The sequence below is a fragment of the Salmo trutta genome, chromosome 12 (assembly GCF_901001165.1).
Source record: "Salmo trutta chromosome 12, fSalTru1.1, whole genome shotgun sequence".
NCBI classification, from domain to species: domain Eukaryota; kingdom Metazoa; phylum Chordata; class Actinopteri; order Salmoniformes; family Salmonidae; genus Salmo; species Salmo trutta.
In genome coordinates, this window is record NC_042968.1 from 17,846,908 (window position 1) to 17,870,965 (window position 24,058).

The 24,058-nt window shown below is 41.4% G+C and overlaps 2 protein-coding genes across 4 annotated transcripts in view; one reads left to right on the top strand and one right to left on the bottom strand.

Annotated features, from left to right (window-relative positions):
- Window positions 1-16,706, bottom strand: part of LOC115203060 (F-actin-monooxygenase MICAL2-like) — a 43,645-nt gene extending 26,939 nt beyond the window's left edge. Inside the window, exons 1-2 of one of the 3 annotated variants that reach the window (XM_029767388.1) lie at window positions 16,217-16,702; window positions 2,626-3,006 (exon numbers count right to left, since the gene is read on the bottom strand). In XM_029767388.1, the coding sequence (XP_029623248.1) occupies window positions 2,626-2,886 (261 nt within the window). In that variant the 5' untranslated portion in view covers window positions 2,887-3,006; window positions 16,217-16,702. Of the gene's footprint in view, window positions 1-2,625; window positions 3,007-16,216 lie in introns of all 3 variants that reach the window. The other 2 variants (XM_029767389.1, XM_029767391.1) reach the window with 2 other exon arrangements.
- A 790-nt stretch (window positions 16,707-17,496) lies between these two features.
- On the top strand, window positions 17,497-24,049 carry LOC115203061 (dickkopf-related protein 3). Its single transcript, XM_029767392.1, has 8 exons — window positions 17,497-17,679; window positions 17,841-18,150; window positions 18,500-18,625; window positions 18,823-18,903; window positions 21,516-21,608; window positions 22,392-22,536; window positions 22,958-23,114; window positions 23,287-24,049. The coding sequence occupies exons 2-8, from the start codon at window positions 17,920-17,922 to the stop codon at window positions 23,372-23,374; spliced, it is 921 nt and encodes a 306-aa protein (XP_029623252.1). The 5' UTR covers window positions 17,497-17,679; window positions 17,841-17,919; the 3' UTR covers window positions 23,375-24,049.
- Window positions 24,050-24,058: the final 9 nt, after the last annotated feature.

Sequence of the window (24,058 nt, forward strand, 5' to 3'; positions counted from 1 at the left end):
ATGCACCATTCTGCCAAGCTGAAAGGGGCAAGACTCTGTAGAGCTGTGGATGAGGAGGAATGAGGATAGTGCTGAAGTGAGTTACAGTAAAGGTGGTGGCATACTTCCAAGCCGAAACAGTTCGGAAGAGTTTGTGCATATATTATGATGACATTTTGTGGCGTTTGTACGTTTTGGACTTGTGAGGGTTTTTTCATCTGTTAGAGAAATACTGCATCTGCACCCAAACATCTAAGTTAGATGTAAAATTGCGCGACTAAGATCTCCTCTGCAAAAATGTAAAAATTAATGACATATTTGTTGTTTATCTTAGATTAATTCTGACTATTTTGAGGAAGTATATACTGGCTATGGGGTCTCAAAATGTACAGTTGAAGTCAGAAGTTTACATACACTTAGGTTGGCGTCATTAAAACTCGTTTTTCAACCACTCCACAAATTTCTTGTTAACAAACTATAGTTTTGGCAAGTCGGTTAGGACATCTACTTTGTGCATGACACAAGTAATTTTTCCAACAATTGTTTACAGACAGATTATTTCACTTATCATTCACTGTATCACAACTCCAGTGAGTCAGAAGTTTACATACACTAAGTTGACTGTGCCTTTAAACAGCTTGGAAAATTCCAGAAAAGGATGTCATGGCTTTAGAAGCTTCTGATAGGCTAATTTACATCATTTGAGTCAATTGGAGGTGTACCTGTGGGTGTATTTCAATGCCTACCTTCAAACTCAGTGCCTCTTTGCATGACATCATGGGAAAATCAAAAGAAATCAGCCAAGACCTCAGAAAATAAATTGTAGACCTCCACAAGTCTGGTTCATCCTTGGGAGGAGCAATTGCCAAACGCCTGAAGGTACTACGTTTATCTGTAACAAACAATAGTACGCAAGTATAAACACCATGGGACCACGCAGCCATCATACCACTCAGGAAGGAGACGCGTTCAGTCTCCAAGAGATGAACGTACTTTGATGTGAAAAGTGCAAATCAATCCCAGAACAACAGCAAAGGACCTTGTGAAGATGCTGGAGGAAACAGGTACAAAAGTATCTATATCCACAGTAAAACGAGTCCTATATCGACATAACCTGAAAAGCCGCTCAGCAAAGAAGAAGCCACTGCTCCAAAACCGCCATAAAAAAGCCAGACTACAGTTTACAACTGCACATGGAGACAAAGATCGTACTTTTTGGAGAAATGTGACCAAACAGAAACTGTTTGGCCATAATGACCATCGTTATGTTTGGAAGAAAAAGGGGGAGGCTTGCAAGCTGAAGAACACCATCCCAACCATGAAGCACGGGGGTGGCAGCATCATGTTGTGGGGGTGCTTTGCTGCAGGAGGGACTGGTGCACTTCACAAAATAGATGGCATCATGAGGTAGGGAAATTATGTGGATATATTGAAGCAACATCTCAAGACATCAGTTAGGAAGTTAAAGCTTGGTCGCAAATGGGTCTTCCAAATGGACAATGACCCCAAGCATACTTCTAAAGTTGTGGAAAAATGTCTAAAGGACAACAAAGTCAAGGTATTGGATTGGCCATCACAAAGCCCTGACCTCAATCCCATAGAAAATTTGTGGGCAGAACTGAAAAAGCGTGTGCGAGCAAGGAGGCCTACAAACTTGACTCAGTTACACCAGCTCTGTCAGGAGGAATGGGCCAAAATTCATTGAGTGTATGTAAACTTCTGACCTACTGGGAATGTGATGAAAAAAATTAAAGCTGAAATAAATCATTCTCTCTACTATTATTCTGACATTCACATTCTTAAAATAAGGTTGTGATCCTAACTGACCTAAAACAGTGCATTTTTATTAGGATTAAATGTCAGGAATTGTGAAAAACTGAGTTTAAATGTATTTGGCTAAGGTGTATGTAAACTTCCGACTTCAACAGTACCATTGCCGCTTTTTTCTAGTTTTTCAAGAGAAGGCCAACCGAACTGAAGTATGCTGACGCTTTAAGTGTGTGTGTGTGTGTGTGTGTGTGTGTGTGTGAGAGAGAGAGTGCGTGCATGCACATTTGTGAACATACGTGTGTGAATACTGAGATGAACTTCGAGTTCTGTCTGACCAGAAGAACACACCTTCTCAGCTGTTTATATGCGCCAGCTGCAGTAAAGGATAGTAGCTGATTTAATGTGTCCTGACAGGTACAGTTTAAAGTGATGACCATGACTTTGCCTAAGTCACTACTCTCCCTATAACAGAGCACTTCTCTACTAAGGATGGACAAACTTCTGATTGTCTAAAACCGATTACAGCCGGGAAAAATGCAGAGAATCAGTCACACCTGTCACTATTGTGACTTGAATCCTGATTAATCATAAGTCCAATGGGTAAGACCAGTCATACAACTCATAGCTACACAAAGAGAAGTGAAATGCATAACATTCATAAATATTACTTCCACATTAATATATTGGGATCTTATTTCAAACTACTGTAGAGTGTGCACTGTGCAGTCAAGACAATTTTCACGCTGATGGTCTTGGAGTTCTTTGCAACAGAGCTCTGTCTACAGTGTGCAAATAACACCAGCGGTATATACAACACCTCTGTATGATGCAAAGCAAGTGTCCTTCGAATGTCATGGTGAGTGGCTGTTAGCTTACCTTGGTGCCCACACAAGCCTGGCCCTTCTTGTACTCCTTGTGGCAGGTTCTCTTGTCTAGCTTGGTCCAGAGGGCTTTGGCCCTCCAGGATGTGAGCCTGGTCTTTAAACTACAGTAGAACGTCTCATGGTCCTGAGGGTCTAGATCCAGCAGCCTGCACAGGAGGTTGAAGGACTGCACGGTGCCCTTACAGGTGGAGGCCTGGATGAAGTTCTCAAACAGCTTCCCTGCCTGGTCCTTCTCCTCCTCTGTCTCCCCCATATTTCCCAGGAGGAGTGCAGGGTGCTTGGCTGGTGCTGGCTTGCCTTTCCTCCTCTCTCGCTCTCCCCCAGCTGTCTCAGTGGCTACTCCCACAGCCTGGCCCCCATGGTCCTGCCCAATCTGAGGAGGTACAGAGAAAACATATTGAGTCTGATGTCATCGCATGGCTTTTAGAAGTGTAGAATCCTTAACAGATGGAACTTTATGTAACATTGGGAAAAAAATGTCAACAGTCAAATTTTGGACAGGAAAAGGCACAACCCTCGCTAACCATTCTTAGTTTTATTATGTAAGTTTAAAAGGTTGACGTTTCAGCCTTCAATGGCCTTCTTCAGAATAATCACAGAGGGAATAGACACGTCCATATAGGGCATGGGGAAGACAATTAGGGAGACAGTCAATTAACCAGCCTGCAACAATCACTGATTTTCTACACAACTGGTTTCATTGCATTTATTTTACTTCATATCACTGACTTACATTTCCAGTGTAAGAATAGATGTGTTTGAGCTCTCAAAGAAAGCATTTTTATTTTCTGACAAACTAATACAGCATGCCATACTAACTGATTGTTTCTAGATAGATCCTGGGATAATGATTGTCTTCATTTCTGGTCAACAAAGGACTGTGGAAGAGTGCACATTTCCAACAGTCAATGCCAAAGTTCAAAAGCTCAAAATAGAAACGTGTTTCAAAACATACAGTATTCCCATTTCTATGAACTAAATGAAATACAGGAGGTCATACAGTAACACAGAGAATATCAACACATGAATGAATCATGGCTTCCATCTACAAAGTACAGTGCATTTCATTCTAAGGACCAAATCTATTGATAAAAAAACCAGACAGCTCAGTGAGGTCAAACAGTTCGGTCCATGCCTGTTTGCACATCACTGACTTGGCACTAGTGGACACGGACATACTGCTAAGCAGGCAGAAAAAAGTGCTTGTCTTGTGGCTGAAAACTGGACAGAGGTTAATTTTTTTAATCTGCAGAACGGGGACACCTCCTACCCCTGGATATTCTACCTAGAGTTGTAGACTGGTCTCATAGGTCTACATTACGTAGTAAATGTATATCCGGGACACTCAAATTAGTATGAGTGATATGCATTTTAACTAATTAGCAACTTTGCAACTACTTACTACTTTTTAGGTACTTTGCAATTACTTAGCATATTAGCTAACTCTTTTCCTAACCTTAACTCTTTTAGCTAACCCTAACCCTAACCTAACTCCTTACCTTAACCCTAACCCCTAAAAAACGAATGTTAGCATTAGCCACCTAGCTAATGTTAGCCAAAACAAATGTGAATTTGTAACATATTAGAGGTTTTTCAAATGCGTAACATATTGTACGTTTTGCAAATTGTCATTCATAACATATCATACAACATCCACAAATGAATACATACCATACGAAACGTAACACATACTAAATGTAATGTCTCAAATTTTACGTACAGAATAATACGAAATGCTCTGAGACCATGTTGAGAGTCTTTTTTTTCGCTCCACTAGGATTTCAAAGCCATTGAATTCCCTATGATAATACTGATGTTTCGACAGGTCCGAAGGATAAAAGTGAAACAGAATATTAGTTTGAGGACAACCTCTCTGTATCATTGAATGGCCAGGGTGGTACTCAGGCCACACCTTAACTGAGAGAGACTGAAAACTCTTCATTAATTATGATTGAGGCTTACATATGCTTACTTATACTTTTAGCATTACCCTCACGCACCATATATTGAAAAATAAGAAAAATAACCCATTCCCCTCTTTCAAAAACCACTAATCAAACATTTGAAAATCATGCCAGGGAATCCACACCAGAGCACAACATAAAAGCATAACATGGAAACCTCTCCTAAAAATATGGGAACTTAATGGGTGGGGACCATGGCTTCTGTGAGGTTTGGGAATAGCAGTCCTTTGCTATTCAAATCATCCATGGAGAGGGCTGGGCTGTGCTGGGCTTGGCCAGGGGAGAGGTGAGCCCAGCCCAGCAGGACCTGCTGCAGTGTCGTCCCCCACTCTCCACCACCCCAACTAACACCACAGGGTCTGGGGGAGGTACACTATATAAACAAAGTGTGTGGACACCCCTTCAAATGAGTGGATTCGGCTATTTCAGCAACACCCATTGCTGACAGGTGTATAAAATTGAGCACACAGCCATGCAATCTCCATAGACAAACATTGGCAGTAGAATGGCCCGTACTGAAGAGCTGAGTGACATTCAACCTGGCACCGTCATAGGATGCCACCTTTCCAACAAGTCAGTTTGTCAAATTTCTGCCCTGCTGGAGCTGCCGCGGTAAACTGTAAGTGCTGTTATTGTGAAGTGGAAACGTCTAGGAGCAACAACAACTCAGCCGCGAAGTGGTAGACCACACAAGCTCACAGAATGGGACCACCAAGTGTTGAAGCGCGTAGCTTCACTAGATCCAAACTGCCTCTGGAAGCAAAGTCAGCACAATAATTGTTCGTCGGGAGCTTCATGAAATGGGTTTCCATGGCTGAGCAGCCACACACAAGCCTAAGATCACCATGCACAATGTCAAGCGTCGGCTGGAGTGGTGAAAAGCTCACCACTCTGGAGCAGTGTAATCGCATTCTCTGGAGTGATGAATCACACTTCACCATCTGGCAGTCCGACGGACGAATCTAGGTTTGGCGGATGCCAGGAGAACTCTACCTGCCCGAATGCATAGTGCCAACTGTAAAGTTTGGTGGAGGAGGAGTAATGGTCTGGGGTTGTTTTTCATGGTTCGGGCTAGACCCCTTAGTTCCAGTGAAGGGAAATCTTAACGCTACAGCATACAATAACATTCTAGACAATTCTGTGCTTCAAACTTTGTGGCAACAGTTTGGGGAAGGCCCTTTCCTGTTTCAGCATTACAATGCCCCCGTACACAAAGCGAGGTCCATACAGAAATGTCGAGATCGGTGTGGAAGAGCTTGACTGGCCTGCACAAAGTTCTGACCTAAACACTATCGAACACCTTTGGGATGACTTGGAATGCCGACTGCGAACCAGGCCTAATCAGTGCCCAACCTCACTAATGCTCTTGTGGCTGAATGGAAGCAAGTCCCCACAGCAATATTCCAACATCTAGTGGAAAGCCTTCCCAGAAAAGTGGAGGCTGTTATAGCAGCAAAGGGTCATGTAGTGTATCTGCTCTGCTGCCTATTGGAGTTGTCACCTCTCATCTTCCACTGTGCAGCAGGTGTTGAGAGATCGATATGCCATCTGTCCATTAAGAAAAGTGTTATTATGTCACTGACACATGATAAGCAACTCCATATGGGAGGTGTTAGCTTGGAGCAAAGATACATGAGACTTGTCTTCTGTTGTCAAGCCCTTGAACCAAGTCTTGGTTCTCAGACAGGTTTCAGTGATGCATTTTGGGAAACAACTCTAAATAGGCATACTTAAAGGAAACATCTTTAGGTATTTCTTTCATTAGTCCACTGCTGATATAGGCTCAAAATGTTTTGCATGTCAGCAGTCGAGTTTTCAAGATATAGGATTTTCAAGAAGCAAAGTGTCACTCATGATGATGCATTTTGGGACTGTATTACCATGGTATAATTAAAAAAATAACAAAATACAGTTTGAAAGAATTTTTCCTGGAACATGAGCACTATTTGTGGTCACTGAAAACATGCCAGTTCTCATACAAACAAAATAATTATATCTTACAGAACCCCGTTTGGCCCAAATGATCTGTATATTTTGCATCCTGTTTGCTGTTGTTGTTTCTTTGCCTTACAGTCATTCATCCTGGATAATGGTATGCCAGCTCGTATTGAGGACAATGTGGGAGGGGTGTCAACTTCTGTCCCCCAGGCTGATACACACACACCATAGTGACCCCCGGCTCCTGTCCCAGTGTCAGACACAAAACCCTATAGGCCTCTCTCTGGAGACAGCCAAGCCCCAGACTGCATTCCAACGCTACATGCCTCACATAGCACTGAACTGCTCTATCAACAAGGAACCAGAGGCAATGCCCACCGAGCTCTGTCGATGGTTCAACCAGTTATCCAATGGCGTGCTCATGACTCTGTGCCCATTCTGTAGGCTGTTATCAGTGTGTTTTGGTGATGTAATGTTTATGAGTGCTGAAAGAGGGCTGGGAGGGGCTCAGCATAGCATACAGGTGCTTTAATTAGCTTGGGGCAGGGTAATTTGTTTATGCAAAGGATGTATTATTATGCTGCTGTGGGGTAAGGGTGCTCCCTTTACCATGCAAGATGTGGTACAACACAACCAACATCTGCATTCACACCATTGTTGAAATAACAGCAAATGGTGAGAAAATCCTGAATGGCCCGCTTTGTCCTCTGGTTATATTGGACAAGTTAGATGTGACAACATGATGGTATTTGCAACCGTTTTTTCTGTATAGATTTCAAAACAAAAAAGATAAGGGCTTCTGTTGAACTACAGTAAACAACCGCTTGGTCTACCACTAACAAGTAGCTGTACTCCCAAAACAACATTTCAGGAAGCAATTTTAATATGATGCAATCACAATATCAGACCATTTCCAACTAAGACATACAGTAACTACAACTTCTGTTTGGAAAGTTGAAATACAACCAGGGGTTTGTGCTCCAAGCTTCACGAATTGTTAAAAAAAGCTACAGTATAAAGACCTGCTGGAGAGGTCTTTCTGTGTTGGTTAATGAAAGCTAGCACACACTGCCCTCACAGCGCCTTCGGAAAGTATTCGGACCCCTTGACTTTTTCCACATTTTGTTACGTTACAGCCTTATTCTGAAATTGACTAAACAAGTGTTTTTCCCTCATCAATCTACACACAATACCCCATAACGACAAAGCGAAAACAGTTTTTTTAGAAATGTTTGCAAATTTATAAAAAATAGAAAACAGAAATACCTTATTTACATAAGTATTCAGACCCTTTGCTATGAGACTCGAAATTGAGCTCAGGTGCATTCTGTTTCCATTGATCATTCTTGAGATGTTTCTACAACTTGATTGGAGTCCACCTGTGGTAAATTCAATTGATTGGACATGATTTGGAAAGCCACACACCTGTCTATACAAGGTCCCAATGTTGACAGTGCATGTCAGAGCAAAAACCAAGCCATAAGGTCAAAGGAATTGTCCGTAGAGCTCCGAGACAGGATTGTGTCAGGGCACAGATCTGGAGTACCAAATAATGTACGCAGCATTGAAGGTCCCCAAGAACAGTGTCCTCCATCCTTCTTAAATGGAAAATGTTTGGAACCACCAAGACTCTTCCTAGAGCTGGCCACCTGGCCAAACTGAGTAATCGGGGGAGGTGACCAAGAACCTGATGGTCAATGACACAGCCCTAGAGTTCCTCTGTGGAGATGGGAGAACCTTCCAGCAGGACAACCATCTCACCATCACTCCACCAATCAGGCCTTTATGGTAGAGTGGCCAGACGGAAGCCGCTCCTCAGTAAAAGGCACATGACAGCCCGCTTGGAGTTTGCCAAAAGGCACCTAAACACTCTCAAACCATGAGAAACAAGATTATCTGGTCTGATGAAACCAAGATTGAACTCTTTGGCCTGAATGCCAAGCATCACATCTGGAGGAAACCTGGCACCATCCCTGCAGTGAAGCATGGTGGTGGCAGAATCATGCTGTGGGGATGTTTTTCAGCAGCAGGGACTGGTTGACTAGTCAGGATCGAGGCAAAGATGAACATCCAAAGTACAGAGATATCCTTGATGAAAACCTGCTCCAGAGAGCTCAGGACCTCAGACTGGGGTGAAGGTTCACCTTCCAACAGGACAACGACCCTAAGCACACAGCCAAGACAACGCAGGAGTGGCTTCGGGACAAGTCAAGTCTCTGAATGTCCTTGAGTGGCACAGCCAGAGCCCGGACTTGAACCCGATCAAACATCTCTGGAGAGACTTGGAAATAACTGTGCAGCAACACTCCCCATCCAACCTGACAGAGCTTGGGAGGATCTGCAGAGATGAATGGGAGAAACTGCCCAAATAAAGGTGTGCCAAGCTTGTAGCGTCATACCCAAGAAGACTCGATGCTGTAATCCCTGCCAAAGGTGCTTCAACAAAGTACTGAGTAAAGTGTCTGAATACTTATGTATACGTGATATTTAAGTTTTTTATTTGTAATAAATGAGCAAACCTTTCAACCTGTTTTTGCTTTGTCATTATGGGGTATTGTGTGTAGATTGATGAGGGGAAGAAAAAATATTTAATACATTTTAGAATAAGGCTGTAACGTAACAAAATGTCGAAAAAGTAAAGTGGTCTGAATACTTTCCCGAAGGCCCTGTATGGTCAGCAAGAAGAGCTGATGCCTTCCCTGTAGCTCAGTTGGTAGAGCATGGTGTTTGCAAGACCAGGGTTGTGGGTTCGATTACCACGGGGGGCCAGCACAGGAAGAAAAAAAATGTATGAAATGTATGCATTCACTACTGTAAGTTGCTCTGGATAAGAGCGTCTGCTAAATGACTAAAATGTACATTGTCCCAGATGGAATCCCATGACCTCACCCATGATCTCCATCTGACAGCATGGAAAGGCAATCCGCAGGCAGAAAGCACCAACCCACAGAGCACCTGTAAAAAACACACGCGAGAGACAAAGAGCAGACCACGGCTGGGATCAATGGCCATTCCAAGCTGTTTTTATGCGAGCCTGGACGTTCGATTTCACCATACTGTACAGGTTTTAACAATCATACCTGTTTTTTAAATTATATCTGCCCATCTATGACTTGGCTAATGACTAATCCATTTGCAAACACTGGCTACTCATTTTATGCCTGTAATATCAAACAAACCTTCCCATCACTGGTGCTTTCACAGCACAGCACAGGTGTCTCAGTTACCTGCTATTGTATTAGATAATAGTTCTCATAACTTTGTTATTTAAAGACACTTGACTCATGACTCCGACAGAGTATACAAAAACTGAGGCAGAGCTATAGTATACAGTATATTAGGTATATCTCCTGAACGTTATTCTGAGCTCAGGTAATCCAGTGCATGTTTCAGAGGGATGAGTGCACAAGCTATCAGTTTCCAGAGGAGGAATTCCAGAGATGTGAAGTATGTACCTGTTACAGCTGGCCTGCCAAGGCAGAACAGCTAAAGGGAGCTAGCCAGAGACACACACTCCCTCAAACACACACATACCTGTATACGCATTATACTGTAAATCATATTTTCTTTGAGAACAAAACAATTATTTAACCACTAGCTGTTTAACCAATGTTCTGGAATGCTTCATTTATTTAATTTGAGTTATAACCGACACTCTCATTAGCATGGTTGCTCATGCGCTTACATTCTTGATAAGAATCAAAATAGGTTTAATTTCCATACCACATGAGCCATCAGCTGTGACTTAAACCCCTCCTCAGTTACACATGCAGCTCCATGCATTGAGACTGGTAGTGGAGCGCATTTAATGAGAAGAAACCCAAGTCACCTTAATTAACACCTCACATAATTTATAACAACACCAGTGTCAGGTTGTATTAAGATTTGGTCTAATAACAACCAACCAGGCAATACATGGTCTAAGGCAGTAAACACTGACCAATAGCTTAATAAGTGTGCCCATTACTACATCAGCCAAGGCCATAGAAACTGAGCAATATAGTACATACTGCTAGACCAGTAAAACACAAAACAATGACGTGATGTCCATCGTTATTGCTCCACACAGCCTCTAGCTATCAAAAAACAATGGGAAGCTGACGACTCAAAGGAAAGCAATGGGAGGGCTAGGAATGACACGTAATGCAGTTAATTACCGAGAGAACTGAAGGAAACCAGGAAGTAAGCCCTCAACCCCTGATAAGCAGACATTACGCCTCAGAGCTGGACAACAATCTAAGAAAACCATATGTTCCAGCATCCCGCCAACAACTTTGCCTCTCTCCAGCCCTCATAACTCGCTTGTACTATCTCATCTCTAAGAAACCTGGCTGTTTCTTCAGACAGCGGTGCCAAAGCAAAGGGACACGGTTAAAAACACTGCGTTATCTGGCAGGTCCCAGTGAATGTCATTCATCTAGAGAGGAGAAAATAATGAATTTACACAGAAGCAGGCACTGGATAGGTGAAGCAGCTGTCTGCCGTCTGGAGGCCTGTCTGACCCACGCAGTGTGTGTTAACCACATGTCCTCTTGGACTTGGAGAAATATTTATCGGGACACACTTCAGACACACAAAGCACAGAAATAATGTCTGTCCAGCTATTTGAAGTTTGACATGCAGTATGTAATCCACTTGGCACACAATAGTTTGACCTTACCCAGCGGCACATTCCTGTCTTCATTTCACACAAATAAATGAGCAAATAGCTGACAAACGCAGTGAACTCTCGCGATGTAAAAAGATCCCACACAAAGAATGCTCTGATGTTCTTAAATCAACATTGAAAAATCTTGAAAACACTGATGCCATATTCAATGCAATCATTACACCAATATACCATACAGTAACATGAGATCCTCACAATGTGATTGAGATTAAGACCCGTAAGGTGAGAAGTGACTGTACACTGAAGGCAGATTTTTTGGTAACTGACATTCCCCCAGACAGTCAGACAGACATTCAGTCAGCAGAAGCAATTGGATCCAGAGATCCTGTTCCATATTTCAGAATGGTACCGAGGGGTTTATATGACACTGTATAAACACAGGGAAGGAATAGTGGAGCCGGTAAGGCAGCTTTCAGGGAAGTCATGCTCAGAATACACAGGTGTCATGTTCCAGAGGAAAACAGCACATGTCCTGGAGGATAGCCTGACATCTGAATAAGACCACTCTACAAACATAAATACACTGTGTTGCTGACCACAAAGAGAACATCTCCATCAGACCTGAAGGATCTGTGCCACTCTTCAGAAAAACGACTGCTGGACTCTATCCATGACATTTGGTGACCATTTATTGTGATCATAGACACAATAATAGAGTGCTTAGGGGTTGTTGCTCTGTAAACCCAATTCTGCTTTAATCCTAGACAGTAATTTCAGGGTAAAGAAAGTCATGACATGCCTCCAGCCAGTGGTGTAAAGTCATCTGATATGTGAATGTGTCTGTTTTCCTGTCCAGATGAAAGGGATGGAGAGCTGCCACTGTGAAACTGCCTTTGCTGGAGGTTAAAGCACAAGGCCTGACTCAAACTGTCACGCCCTGATCTGTTCCACCTGTCCTTGTGATTGTCTCCACCCCCTCCAGGTGTCTTGTATGTTTCCAAGTCAACCAGCGGTTTTCCCGTTCTCCTGCTTTTTGTATTCTCATTTTTCTAGTCCTCCCGGTTTTGACCCATGCCTGTTTCTGGACTTTGTACCCGCCTGCCTGACCATTCTGCCTGCCTTGACCACGAGCCTGTCTGCCACTTTGTACCTCCTGGACTCTGATCTGGTTTTGACCTTTTTGCCTGTCCACGACCATTCTCTTGCCTACCCCTTTTGGATTAATAAACATTGTAAGACTCCAACCATCTGCCTCCTGTGTCTGCATTTGGGTCTCGCCTTGTACAAACTCCTTTTAAGTTCCCTTAATGACCGATTTCTGAGCTTGTACAAGCCAGGGGGAACTTGTTCATGTAGTCTAGTTGGCGATTTATATCCTAATGATGACTGAGGTGGTGGTTTAAGTTGGCAGAGCGGGGTCCTACTGAAAGGATCAACCATTTTAAACCATGCATAAATCCTGCAAGTGATTTGCTTTCTGAGCCTCAACCTCCCACGTCCTTTTTCTGTGCTGGAGCTGTTGCCTGGAAACATGTGCTCACTTCCACAGAGTGGCTCTAGGAAGGAAATAATGCAAAGAGGATGAAGAAAGTTCACACAGTTCTGCTCTGGGATATTGTGAATAAGCCTACAGACAGACCAGTCAGGCTGGAATACGGTGCTCATTTGGAATGATGTCTGCTGACTGACAGAGCCAGAAAAGTTTTGTTGATTTCAGCTTATTTGTCTTCTTTACTGTAGTGAGCCCTGAGAGAGTGTCATAGCTCTGAATCCAAAGGCTTGGTTCATTTAAAACTAGTTATACTAGTTAAACCAGTTATACAATTAGATTAACCTATTTTGTATCTAATACATGTGTTTATTCCTTCACAACTAGGATCTTGCTGGGCCCAGCACAGGTCTTCTGGTGCCAGTGATGTGGGAAAGGAGGCTTAGCAGAGACAGCTCAGAGGTGAGTACAGTGGAGGTAGGAAGAAAACAGAGACACACAGTTGTGCGATCTTCATTTGAGCCAGTTTGCTACAGCAGGGAAAGTATCCTGCAGCAACAGGAAATGTGAATTATTATGTGGATGAGGGCTGGTGTGGCTAATGGTGTGGCTAAAATGCCAGGGCTGAATTTTTGTCCCAGTCCGCCCCGGAAGCCTCGGCACAACCACTAATTACAAACTTAGAAGATGAAACTGGCTGCTGGCAGCATTTACATCTAAGTACATTTTGACTAAATTACAAGAACAGCAGGTTCATGCTGAGATTGGGAAACTCCCTTAGGGGGGCAATTTCAGATATTTTGGCAACACACTAACTCTTGAGTTTTAACAACATTTGGGAATTTTCATGCAGACACATTAAAACGTAATAAATCAGCGTGGATTTGATCTTTACACACCCACCCCCTATTAGACTAACTGTGACGTCTAGAGAGAGACCATAAACCTTCAGCATCTTTACATCTCTACATTCACTCCTGATATAAAGCCTTGTGATCTTTCTATAAATCTGCTTTTGGGGAGAGCAAGTCAAACCTGATGATTTATTCTTATTCCAGACAGCATAGGTATGGTGATAAAACAAGAGAAGAAAAATGAAGGAAGTGTACGGTTACAGATAAACTTTTGATTTGTTAATGTCTGTTGTATACACTGCGCAAAAACATTGGCACTGAGGTAATCACATTTCTTTATGTTGTATAGTCTTGGGAAAAGGTTCCATATAGAACCAAAAAGGGTTATATCGCTTGCTTCTTATATGGAACACCTAAAAGTTATATACAGTAGACCAAAGAACACATTTTTCTATGAGTATACTCCCATGGCTAACAGCAAGTGTATAAATCTTACTGAACAATATTATTTTTACTGTTCCTTAACTTCAGTTGCTTTATAACACAAGAAATACTAACAAGATAGAATATTCCTGAGGAAATTCCAGCAAGGTAGGAGAAAAATATTGTGTTTTTTGTTTGAGCGTGCAATGTTTATCGAATCCAGGGAGAACAGAGTACTTAAATCACACATGGACAACCAATACCTGAGACAGATTCAGAGACAGACATGTGGTGTATTGAGATGTTGACACATACTTTATCAGTAAGGTAGTGAATCACAGAGTAATAAAGCAGGACTTTAAGTCTTACAGCAGTGTGAGGAAGAGCATGCCATGTTTTCAACCGGCACAGGATGCACAGGAAATTATTGCTCATTCAAGAGGGGGTGGAAAATTACATGACTGTATGATTGCTGCTGCCTTCTCAAAATGTCCTTACTGAGTCACAGCTGCTCTCTCATGGCCAGATACTCACAGTGGCCTGTTTTCTAGAGTGACTTTGAGATCAACATAATCAGACAGATACGCCCACATTCTGTAGGTACACTTTCAAGAGTACCAAAATGAAAATGGACAATTCCATTCAGATTTCAGTAATCCAAAATGTGTGCTTATAACAGATTATATACTGTATCTAAATACCTTACAGATGTCTCTGAAACTGATCTGTGATCATCTGACCATGTGTGCTGTAACTAATGTGCCTCACCTGGGACAAAGAAAAATATAGCCTACTGTACAGTATTTATTATTTAAAGCCACAAGTTCAAAATCAAACACAGGTTAGTGAGTAAGCTTAGAAATTCCCATAATTCTTATGAAAGGGGAACATTAATTAATCTGACAGAAACAGCAGCGCTAAAGCAGACAGACAGTGTCACAATACCTCTCCACAATACCTCTCCCCCCCCACTCCCCAAAGAGCACGCAAAGGGCCATAAAGTTGTGTAACTGTATTTCACCATTAAAAGCTGCAGGGGGAGAAAATTCTCACTGGCTTGTGCAGACAGTAATATCTGTTGATATAAATACAATATAATGGAGCCTTTACGATATACTATGATTAAGAAAACAATAATCAAATAATAATATAGTTTTCCTTAGATAAAAGGGTGATGAACCCTCAAAGAATGACTGTTTAATCATTGTCTTTCTCTTAATGTAAAGAAAATACCATGCCATGGTGGAAGCCTATACCATTGTAGAACTCAGCCAGATACATCAAGCGTAAAGGCATAGGCTGCCAGAGAACCTGAGGGTGGTCGAAACTAAACATATTTAAAAGAGATCTTAATACACACCTTTTTAGCTTTGCTTTTCCTTTTTTAGTCTTTCACTTTGTATTGTTATTATTTTGTTTTTTATCCTTTTATGTTTGTGTAGTAAATATTTCTGTATTTATTTTCATCGTTTTTTATTTATGTTTTTTCCTGTGAAGCACATTGTGTGGTATTCATGTCTGAAATGTGTCATATAAATAAATCTTCATTTCAATTGATAAATTAATCCAAAATTGTGACCAATTCTAATTTGGCGTAAACATAGTCTCACCTGAGACAAGTGATGATTGAAGACGAAATTATTATCTTTGAGTATTCAGGTTGGAACATTTCTCACAACCTCTCTCATATATGGGAGAAGTTGTGACAAAAGTTCCAGCCTGGATACTCAGAGATAATCGTTTAGTCTTCAATCATCACTTGTCTCAGGTGACAATCACGCTACTCAAACTAGTAGTACAGTGTTAGTAATGTACTGTTTCTCTCTAAATGTAACTCAATGTAACTTTAAAGAAAATGCCATGCCATGGTAGTAGCCTATACCATCGTAGAAGTCAGTCAGACACATCAAGTATAAAGGCTTTTAAACCTGGATTATGGTGGAGACACATACATCATTATTACAATGGTTGAACACACAGAGCTATCTTATTATTATCTCTGACAAACCAGATTTAGACAAACCAGATGTTTTATTGTCCAGTTCAGACACACAGGCTCTTACTGTATGTACAGGAATCTGTATCTAATCCTATCAGAATGTATTTATTTGAATACTAAAGCAAAGAACATGTACAAATCCCACAGCAGAGAAACGAAATCAATTCCTCAAATAAGATTCGATTTTACAACCTTGAATGAACTATGTCACAGTGTTCAGCCTCAACTGTCATGTTGCTCAATTGCCTAGACATCTGCCCAGCTGTCATTGATTTGTGAAACATGCGTAATTGGAAGTGTGATTTACCTTAGTTTACAGAGGAGAAAAAATAAATCAACTGGTCCAGTCTTCGCAGTTGATTGAAGAGGGATATTCAAACCCGTAATGACCGGTCAAAGAAAATGTATCTAATCGAATTTTCGCTGGCTATATGTGTCGGTATGTCTCTTCCAGTCACTCACTATAAACTACTACTGGGCTAAATTACTGTCTCACTACCACAGTACCTCCCGTCTATTGCATGAGGGCGGTGCTGGAGATTACAAGACCCAATGGTAACTTCTGATACACTGTGCTCGAAATTTAAATTACAAAGGCTTCATTACCACTGTAGACACAAATACTTTACATGTAGCCACAGTGCAAAAAAAAATACAGCATAGATAGTAGTATACTCTGATTGTTTTATGGAGAATAAAGCTGGATTTAAGTTTAATGGGTATTTTGCTAATTAAGCTACAAATAAATTAACCAAATGGAATATCGGCATATAGCCTAAATCATGATGTATATCATTGTAATAATTCAAATACATTGTGAGGCACAAGTTGGACTCAGCAAGTGATTGAGGCACGTGCACAGGCTCTAGCACAAACATATCTCCAGCTGTTTAGTGTCCAGTATAATGTTTCAAGAACAAACAAACAAAACAAAGAACTTGCGTCAAATTACGCAAAATTAATTGATCCATAATAGGCTACATTTGGCATTTACGCAGTGAGTAAACATGGACTGCTTTAAAGTATTGACGGTTTCTTCCATTACATAAAACGACACGTTCAAATGATGGCGATGACATGGTCAGTTAATCACCGTCACACCTCTCTGCTCGAACGTCATCACAAGCCTCTCCATACCAAGGAGTGACCTCTCTAAAAAATAACTGGTCTCAGACTAGACGTAACATAGTAAAGATAAATCCGGGACACTCACATTAGTATAATATGTTATGTTTGGTATGGTTACACAAGATGGTTACTTAGTCGGGTGGTTGCTCGGGGTGGTGGGTGGGTGTTTAACCCATACGTCTAGCAATTATGGTTTCATAGCCATAAACCTATAAACTAGGCTACTGAAAATATATTCCATGCAAATGAGGCCATCTAGTGGTAAATGGGCGAAAACATGCGACAGAGCCATATTATGCATCCACGTTTACGCACAGTCACAGCAGACTATATTACTGTGTAGCCTAACTATCACAACTTTAATACATTGTAACTAGATCTACTAATTGTGAAATATAATAACACGTGAATTATAAACTTCTAATTGAAGAGTAACAATAAAGAGTCGTCGCCAACATTACACAGATCTCATTACACAGATGTTCCAACGTTAACCCGGGCTCTAGGCAAGTCTGCTCATTGCTCAAAGACGAGCAGTCAGCCCATTGCGGTGTGCCACCATCCCTTCTTCATTGGCGCCATCCTCCCACAGCCTGCTGCGGTTGGCCCAGAATAGGCCCGTCACTGGCGTCACTATGAAAGGTAAGAGCATTGAAAACGTATCACCATGGCTTGCACCTGTCAATTAGGCTATAGCCTACAGTGGTCGCATAACTTGGGACAAAATAAACTACAACTTTCTCAAAATATAAATACATGCATAAGGCAATATTATAGTCTATCCTCCCCCTCTCTTCGGACAGAGTGACCCAGCAGCAGCAGCAGCATCACCGCACACACCCAGTGCGCAGATGGGACGTCCAAATAACCTAATTCATTCTGATGCCTTTTTGCGCAGCAGCAAGGATGTTGTATTTCTCTCTTCTAACTCTGAGCCTAACGTCTATCCATGGCATCCTCCTACCTGAATCTGCCAGGCCCGTGGTTATGGACATCAACCAGATCCCCGAGGATAATTTGGCACAAGGACACACGACATTAAACGACATGTTTGAGGAGGTAGAGCAACTGACGGAGGACACGCATAATAAACTGGAGGACGCGGTGCACCAGGTCGGTTAATGGTTAGGTCTACTCAGATGTATATTTGCAGAGCTTTGATACAAAATAAATGAGCCTATTATGTCCCATAACACCCCTTTCATTTGTATGATTTTTAATGTTATGTAAAATGCAACAGATAATAGCGCAGTACACTCTTATTATATCATTTTAGTTGATCTGAAACATTTCTGTTAAAGTAACCACAAGTTTAACTTGAGACATAAATATTTATTAGACTAATAAAAACAGTTGCCCATATGGGTTGAGATGAGTCTAAGTCAATCTTAACATGGACAGTGTGTAAAAAAACAGTGGTGACCTCAATGCAGCGTTGATATTTTGCATCAAACCTCTTTAGATGGACAATAGGAGTGCAAAGTCCAGCTTGCATCCCAATAACCTTCCCTCAAATTACCACAAGGAAAGCACTTCTGAGAGTGTGGTTGAAACTCAATCCATCCACACCATAGAGACAGTACACAAGGTACAGTAGTAGTCACACGCAAATGCATTTTTGTACTGTATTTCATTCAAAACTAGAATGCTGAAATGCTATTATGAATTGTAATACTGTGTGGTAGTAGTATTTTGGCATCCCACATTTGTCATGAAGACTGAAAGCAAAATTGCAGAAATCCTACAAAAGTGATCCTAACTGGAAATGTGTCTCTCTTTCTTTAGGAGACAGACAACAGAACAGGAGAGACCCATATCACCGGAACAATTATCCAGTCCAGTGGCAAGGAAAATAATATTAATCATGTGAGTCAACAACAATCTTTGGAATTTCCCTCCATCATGATTTACAAGAGATTCTTTTTTTTAAAACATATATTATCCACAAAAACATGAACACTATAACTCTAACTGGTGTTTTGTGTTTAATAAAGACAGTGGGCATAAGATGAATACAATTCCATCCTTAATGCAAGTCACAATTCATGAAAGATTTAACAACACATGTGCTGTTTCCTCTTTCTGTGCTGTTCTGCATGCGGCCACAGCTGCTGTCATGTTTGGGAATCTCATTTCTCTTTCCCCATGCCCTGTACGCCTCTTCAGTCTCAACTGTGCTGTCTCATGCTCAATAAGCCAGGTTAAAGCTACGTCTTATCCAGGCAGAGTGACGTGCAGGATGGTGGCTGGTTGATAAGCTCTCTTCAGAGCTGCATCCTGTCTGTACATTAAGTATATATGGCAGCCACATCTCAGCCCTGATGAGTCTGCTGATCAGGCAAGATAATAGCAAAATAATCACAGATCAATAAAGCCAGGTGTGTGCGTGAGTGCATGTCTTGACAGGTATACAGTAGTAGTAGATTACTGCTATAACAGGCCTCTGACCAGGACACAGTGCAAGAAGTGCTCAATCCATCTTGTCAGCAAAAGTCTGAGGGGTTTTTTGTTTTTTGTTTTTGGGGGTTTTAGTCACAATATCTAGCTGGATAGTTTTGAACAATAACTGTGAAATGTCTATCATTTGATTCGGTGCTTTTGGTAAACATTGCATGTAGTCATTTTCAGAACATCCTGCACATTAAACATACATTTTTTTTATTGCAGTCACAGGTTTTAATATTTAGTTAAAATAATAGACAGTCTCAGATCATGCCATTCATACCAGTCTTTTCCTTAAGATATGTGGTAGAGAGACAAGTGAGAGGGAATTGGGACAAATTTTGGGACAAGTAGCCCATTGTCCCAGTTTCAACAGCAGGCCCATTTTATTCAGGTCACTTTAGGCACAGATACACTACTGTTCAAAAGTTTGGCGTCACTTAGAAATGTCCTTGTTTTTGACAGAAAAGCAATTTTTTTGTCCATTAAAATAACATCAAATTGATCAGAAATACAGTGTAGACATTGTTAATGTTGTAAATGACTATTGTAGCTGGAAATGGCTGATTTTTAATGGAATATCTACATAGGCGCACAGAGTTCCATTATCAGCAACCATCACCACTGTGTTCCAATGGCACGTTGTGTTAGCTAATCCAAGTTTATCATTTTAAAAGGCTAATTGATCATTAGAAAACCCTTTTGCAATTATGTTAGCAAAGCTGAAAACTGTTGTTCTGATTAAAGAATCAATAAAACTGGTCTTCTTTAGAATAGTTGAGTATCTGGAGCATCAGCATTTGTGGGTTTGATTACAGGCTCAAAATGGCTAGAAACAAATAACTTTCTTCTGAAATTAACACCAGTCTCAACGTCAACAGTGAAGAGGCGACTCCGGGATGCTGGCCTTTGCAGAGTTGCAAAGAAAAAGCCATATCTCAGACTAGCCAGTAAAATGAAAAGATTAAGATGGGCAGAAAAACACAGACACTGGACAGAAGAACTCTGCCTAGAAGGCCAGCATCCCGGAGTTGCCTCTTCACTGTTGACGTTGAGACTGGTGTTTTGCGGGTACTATTTAATGAAGCTTCCAGTTGAGGACTTGTGAGGCGTCTGTTTCTCAAACTAGACACTCTAATGTACTTGTCCTCTTGCTCAGTTGTGTACCGGGGCCTCCCACTCCTCTTTCTATTCTGGTTAGAAACAGTTTGCGCTGTTCTGTGAAGGGAGTAGTACACAGCGTTGTATGAGATCTTCAGTTTCTTGCCAATTTCTCGCATGGAATAGCCTTCATTTCTCAGAACAAGAATAAACTGATGAGTTTCAGAAGAAAGTTATTTGTTTCTGGCCATTCTGAGCCTGTAATTAAACCCACAAATGCTTATGCTCCAGATACTCAACTATTCTAAAGAAGGACAGTTTTATTGCTTCTTTAATCAGAACAACAGTTTTCAGCTGTGCTAACATAGTTGCAAAAGGGTTTTCTAATGATCAATTAGCCTTTAAAAATGATAAACTTGGATTAGCTAACACAACGTGCCATTGGAACACAGGAGTGATGGTTGCTGATAATGGGCCTCCGTAATTATTCCATTAAAAATCTGCCGTTTCCAGCTACAATAGTCATTTACAGCATTAACAATGTCTATACTGTATTTCTGATCAATTTTATGTTATTTTATTGGACAAAAAATCAGCTTTTCTTTCAAAAACAAGTACATTTCTAAGTGACCCCAAACTTTTGAACGGTAATGTAAATATTGGAGAACGTGCAACAACGTATCACATCCTCAAAAATGTACTTTGAAGTTATTTTAAAGTAACTTTTGTAAATAAGTTTGCAATAGTACATGGCTACAACCTCTGAATTTCTCTTCAAGACTACCATGTTTGATTTAGCCAATTTTTCCAGTACAATCTGTTTTCTAGTGCAAAACTCTGGATTGTGGGCGGCTTTGGTACCATATAGAGACCATCTGCATGTTTATCTGTGAAGGAGGGTGTGTCTTGAATGTCCCCTCTTCCCAACATCACAGGAGTGTATCATTGATGAGGACTGTGAAAAGGGGAAATATTGCCAGTATGAGACGCACCGATCCAAGTGTCTAACCTGCAAAGCCCTCGACGTGGTAGGTCCATTTCATGGTTATTAACAGTGTCACACACATTTTACACACCCTGACACTGAACCCATCTAGAATGTATTCATGCAGACCTATATTTCCCAGGGGACTTTGACTCCTTCCTAGTTCCTACTTCAGACCATCTGCAGTTTTTGTAACAGTGCTTTAGTGCACACATGCATACACACAGCAATCACAGAGCAGCAGATTGCTTAAACAATATGATGCAGCTGCTTCTGCATTGTTACTGCATTGCAGTGTTGCCACAAGTGTAACTGGAGTGTTTCATGAGGGAGAGCTTCTCCCCTCTTGGCTGTGCATCAAAGCATGTGTCTGATTGAATAAGAGCTCCACCTCTCTCCCCCTCTCTCAGAGGACAAAGAGAGGAGCAGGATGAGAGGTAATGAGAGAGCCTACTCTACAGACACAAACAATGTAATTGAATTTAAGACCAATGTTTTTGGCAGGGCAGAGTGGAAATCCATCCACATAATACTGTAGATACTGGCTTGCATTCAAAGTCAAAGGTATGCTGAGAATAGCTAAGGGTTTTCCAAGTTGATAAGGCCTGTGTTAATGTCCTGCATAGAAAAACACAGTCATATGTCAAGCAGCACACTATAAATTAGATCCCACTATTGGTTCAGATTGCACAAGTAGCAGGAATTTGCTGCACCTAGAGAGCTTATGAGAGTTACAAGAGACCAGTCATGCCATTCCATGACCATGGGGCTTATATGATGCCATGCATGTCATCTGACAGTTTGTCACTGTGTGTGTGTGTTCCAGCCCTGCAAAAAGGATGAGGAGTGTTGTACAGGACATCTGTGTGTGTGGGGCCAGTGCAGCCAGAACGCCACTAAGGGGGAAGCTGGCAGCATCTGCCAATACCAGAACGACTGCAGCCCAGACCTCTGCTGTGCTTTCCATAAAGGTACAGGCCAGAAGGCCACACACAGAACATAATTTCTCTGCTAAATTATACACCATGAGTCATTCTACATGAAATTAACATCATCTGTGGGGAGCGAAATGTGCTCCTTTCATTTGGCTATGACTCAGCCAGAATAAAACCTACAGGGATTCCTTTGACATCCAAAAAAGGGAGGTTTCAAATTGCGATACCACAAAGCCCCTGTTCTCAATGTAATTGTCGCTAGCCAATTATTATAATCATGAAGTCAAGTGAAGCAGTGCGCATTGAAGTTTCAGATAGTTAAGTGATCATGTGAAAACCCAAAACCTGCTTTCCCTTCTAAGCACTGTCCATATACTGTACTCCTGTATTAAAGTTTCTGTAGTAATGTGACTTACCTTTGTCACTACCCATCTCTCTCCCCTTACCTTGTGGTCAGCTCTGCTGCTCCCTGTGTGCACGGCCAAGCCAATAGAGCGTGAGTGCTGTCATGGCTCCTCCAACCACCTTATGGAGCGGTTGTCCTGGGACATAGAGGGCCAGGGACCAAGGGAACACTGCCCCTGTGCTGGTAACCTCCAGTGCCAACATATCGGGTAAGAGTATATATGCTGTAAACCTGCAACATTTATATTCAATTGAAATGAAGGCATAAGTCATTATATAAAAATAAAAAAACACTTGGTAGACAAAAGCCATAGCGATCACTCAAAATGCTGTTGACCCAGGATGATGCTACAAATTGATATTTCCTCATCTCTTTGACAGACGAGGCTCCCTGTGTCTGAAAAGACAGGACTCGAGTGAAGAGGACCTGACAGACACACTTTATTCAGAAATTGACTATATTGTCTAGGAGTACCCATGCAGCTCAACCTTTTCAGGCCTGTAGACAATCAGATAGAGGGGTCTCCAGTGATTTCAGCCAAGAAAATGAAGTTGCTCACCTTCTCACAAGGCTTACATGTAAGATTCTTCCATCTATAAGCTTGTCATTGTTTATTCAAGCCATTGCATTTTTTTTCTATCTGCTTGAAGTTAACCAAAGCTCTAGATGTTACGTAACACCATGTATGTATTAGATGGAATTTACATTTTGGGGTATTTCCCCGATTCCTAGATGTTCACGCTGTTCAAAGGTAGTGTGTATGATGACTACACTCCAATTCTGAAATAAGAGTTCATGTTTTAACAAATATGTACTTAAAGCATACCCCATCCTGCTTTCACTTATGTGCCTACCTTAAGGATGCACTGTTGAGGCCATTTGCTCAAAGGAATTAAGTCAAGTTAGGGATGAAGAAAGAATAAACACAAGGCACTGTATACATGTGAAGTAGCTTGCTTAGTCCTGTTTTAAATAGTGGTTTAAACAAGGACAGATGAAATGTCTGAATATATGGAGCACTTTGACAGAAAATAGGACAGGTTAGCTCATCATGCCCACAACTTAGTAATGGAAACTATAACCCAGACACATGCAGCTCGCACAACTTTTGCACATGAGAAAATAAAAGGCTTTAAAAATGTAGATGTCTAT

Bases quoted from the DNA above. Each gene is read 5' to 3' on its own strand.
- LOC115203061 (XM_029767392.1), top strand. From the start codon at position 17,920: ATGCCTTTTTGCGCAGCAGCAAGGATGTTGTATTTCTCTCTTCTAACT. The intron at 18,151-18,499 runs GTCGGTTAATGG...AAACCTCTTTAG, and splicing joins TGGAGGACGCGGTGCACCAG to ATGGACAATAGGAGTGCAAA. The intron at 22,537-22,957 runs GTACAGGCCAGA...CCTTGTGGTCAG, and splicing joins CTGCTGTGCTTTCCATAAAG to CTCTGCTGCTCCCTGTGTGC.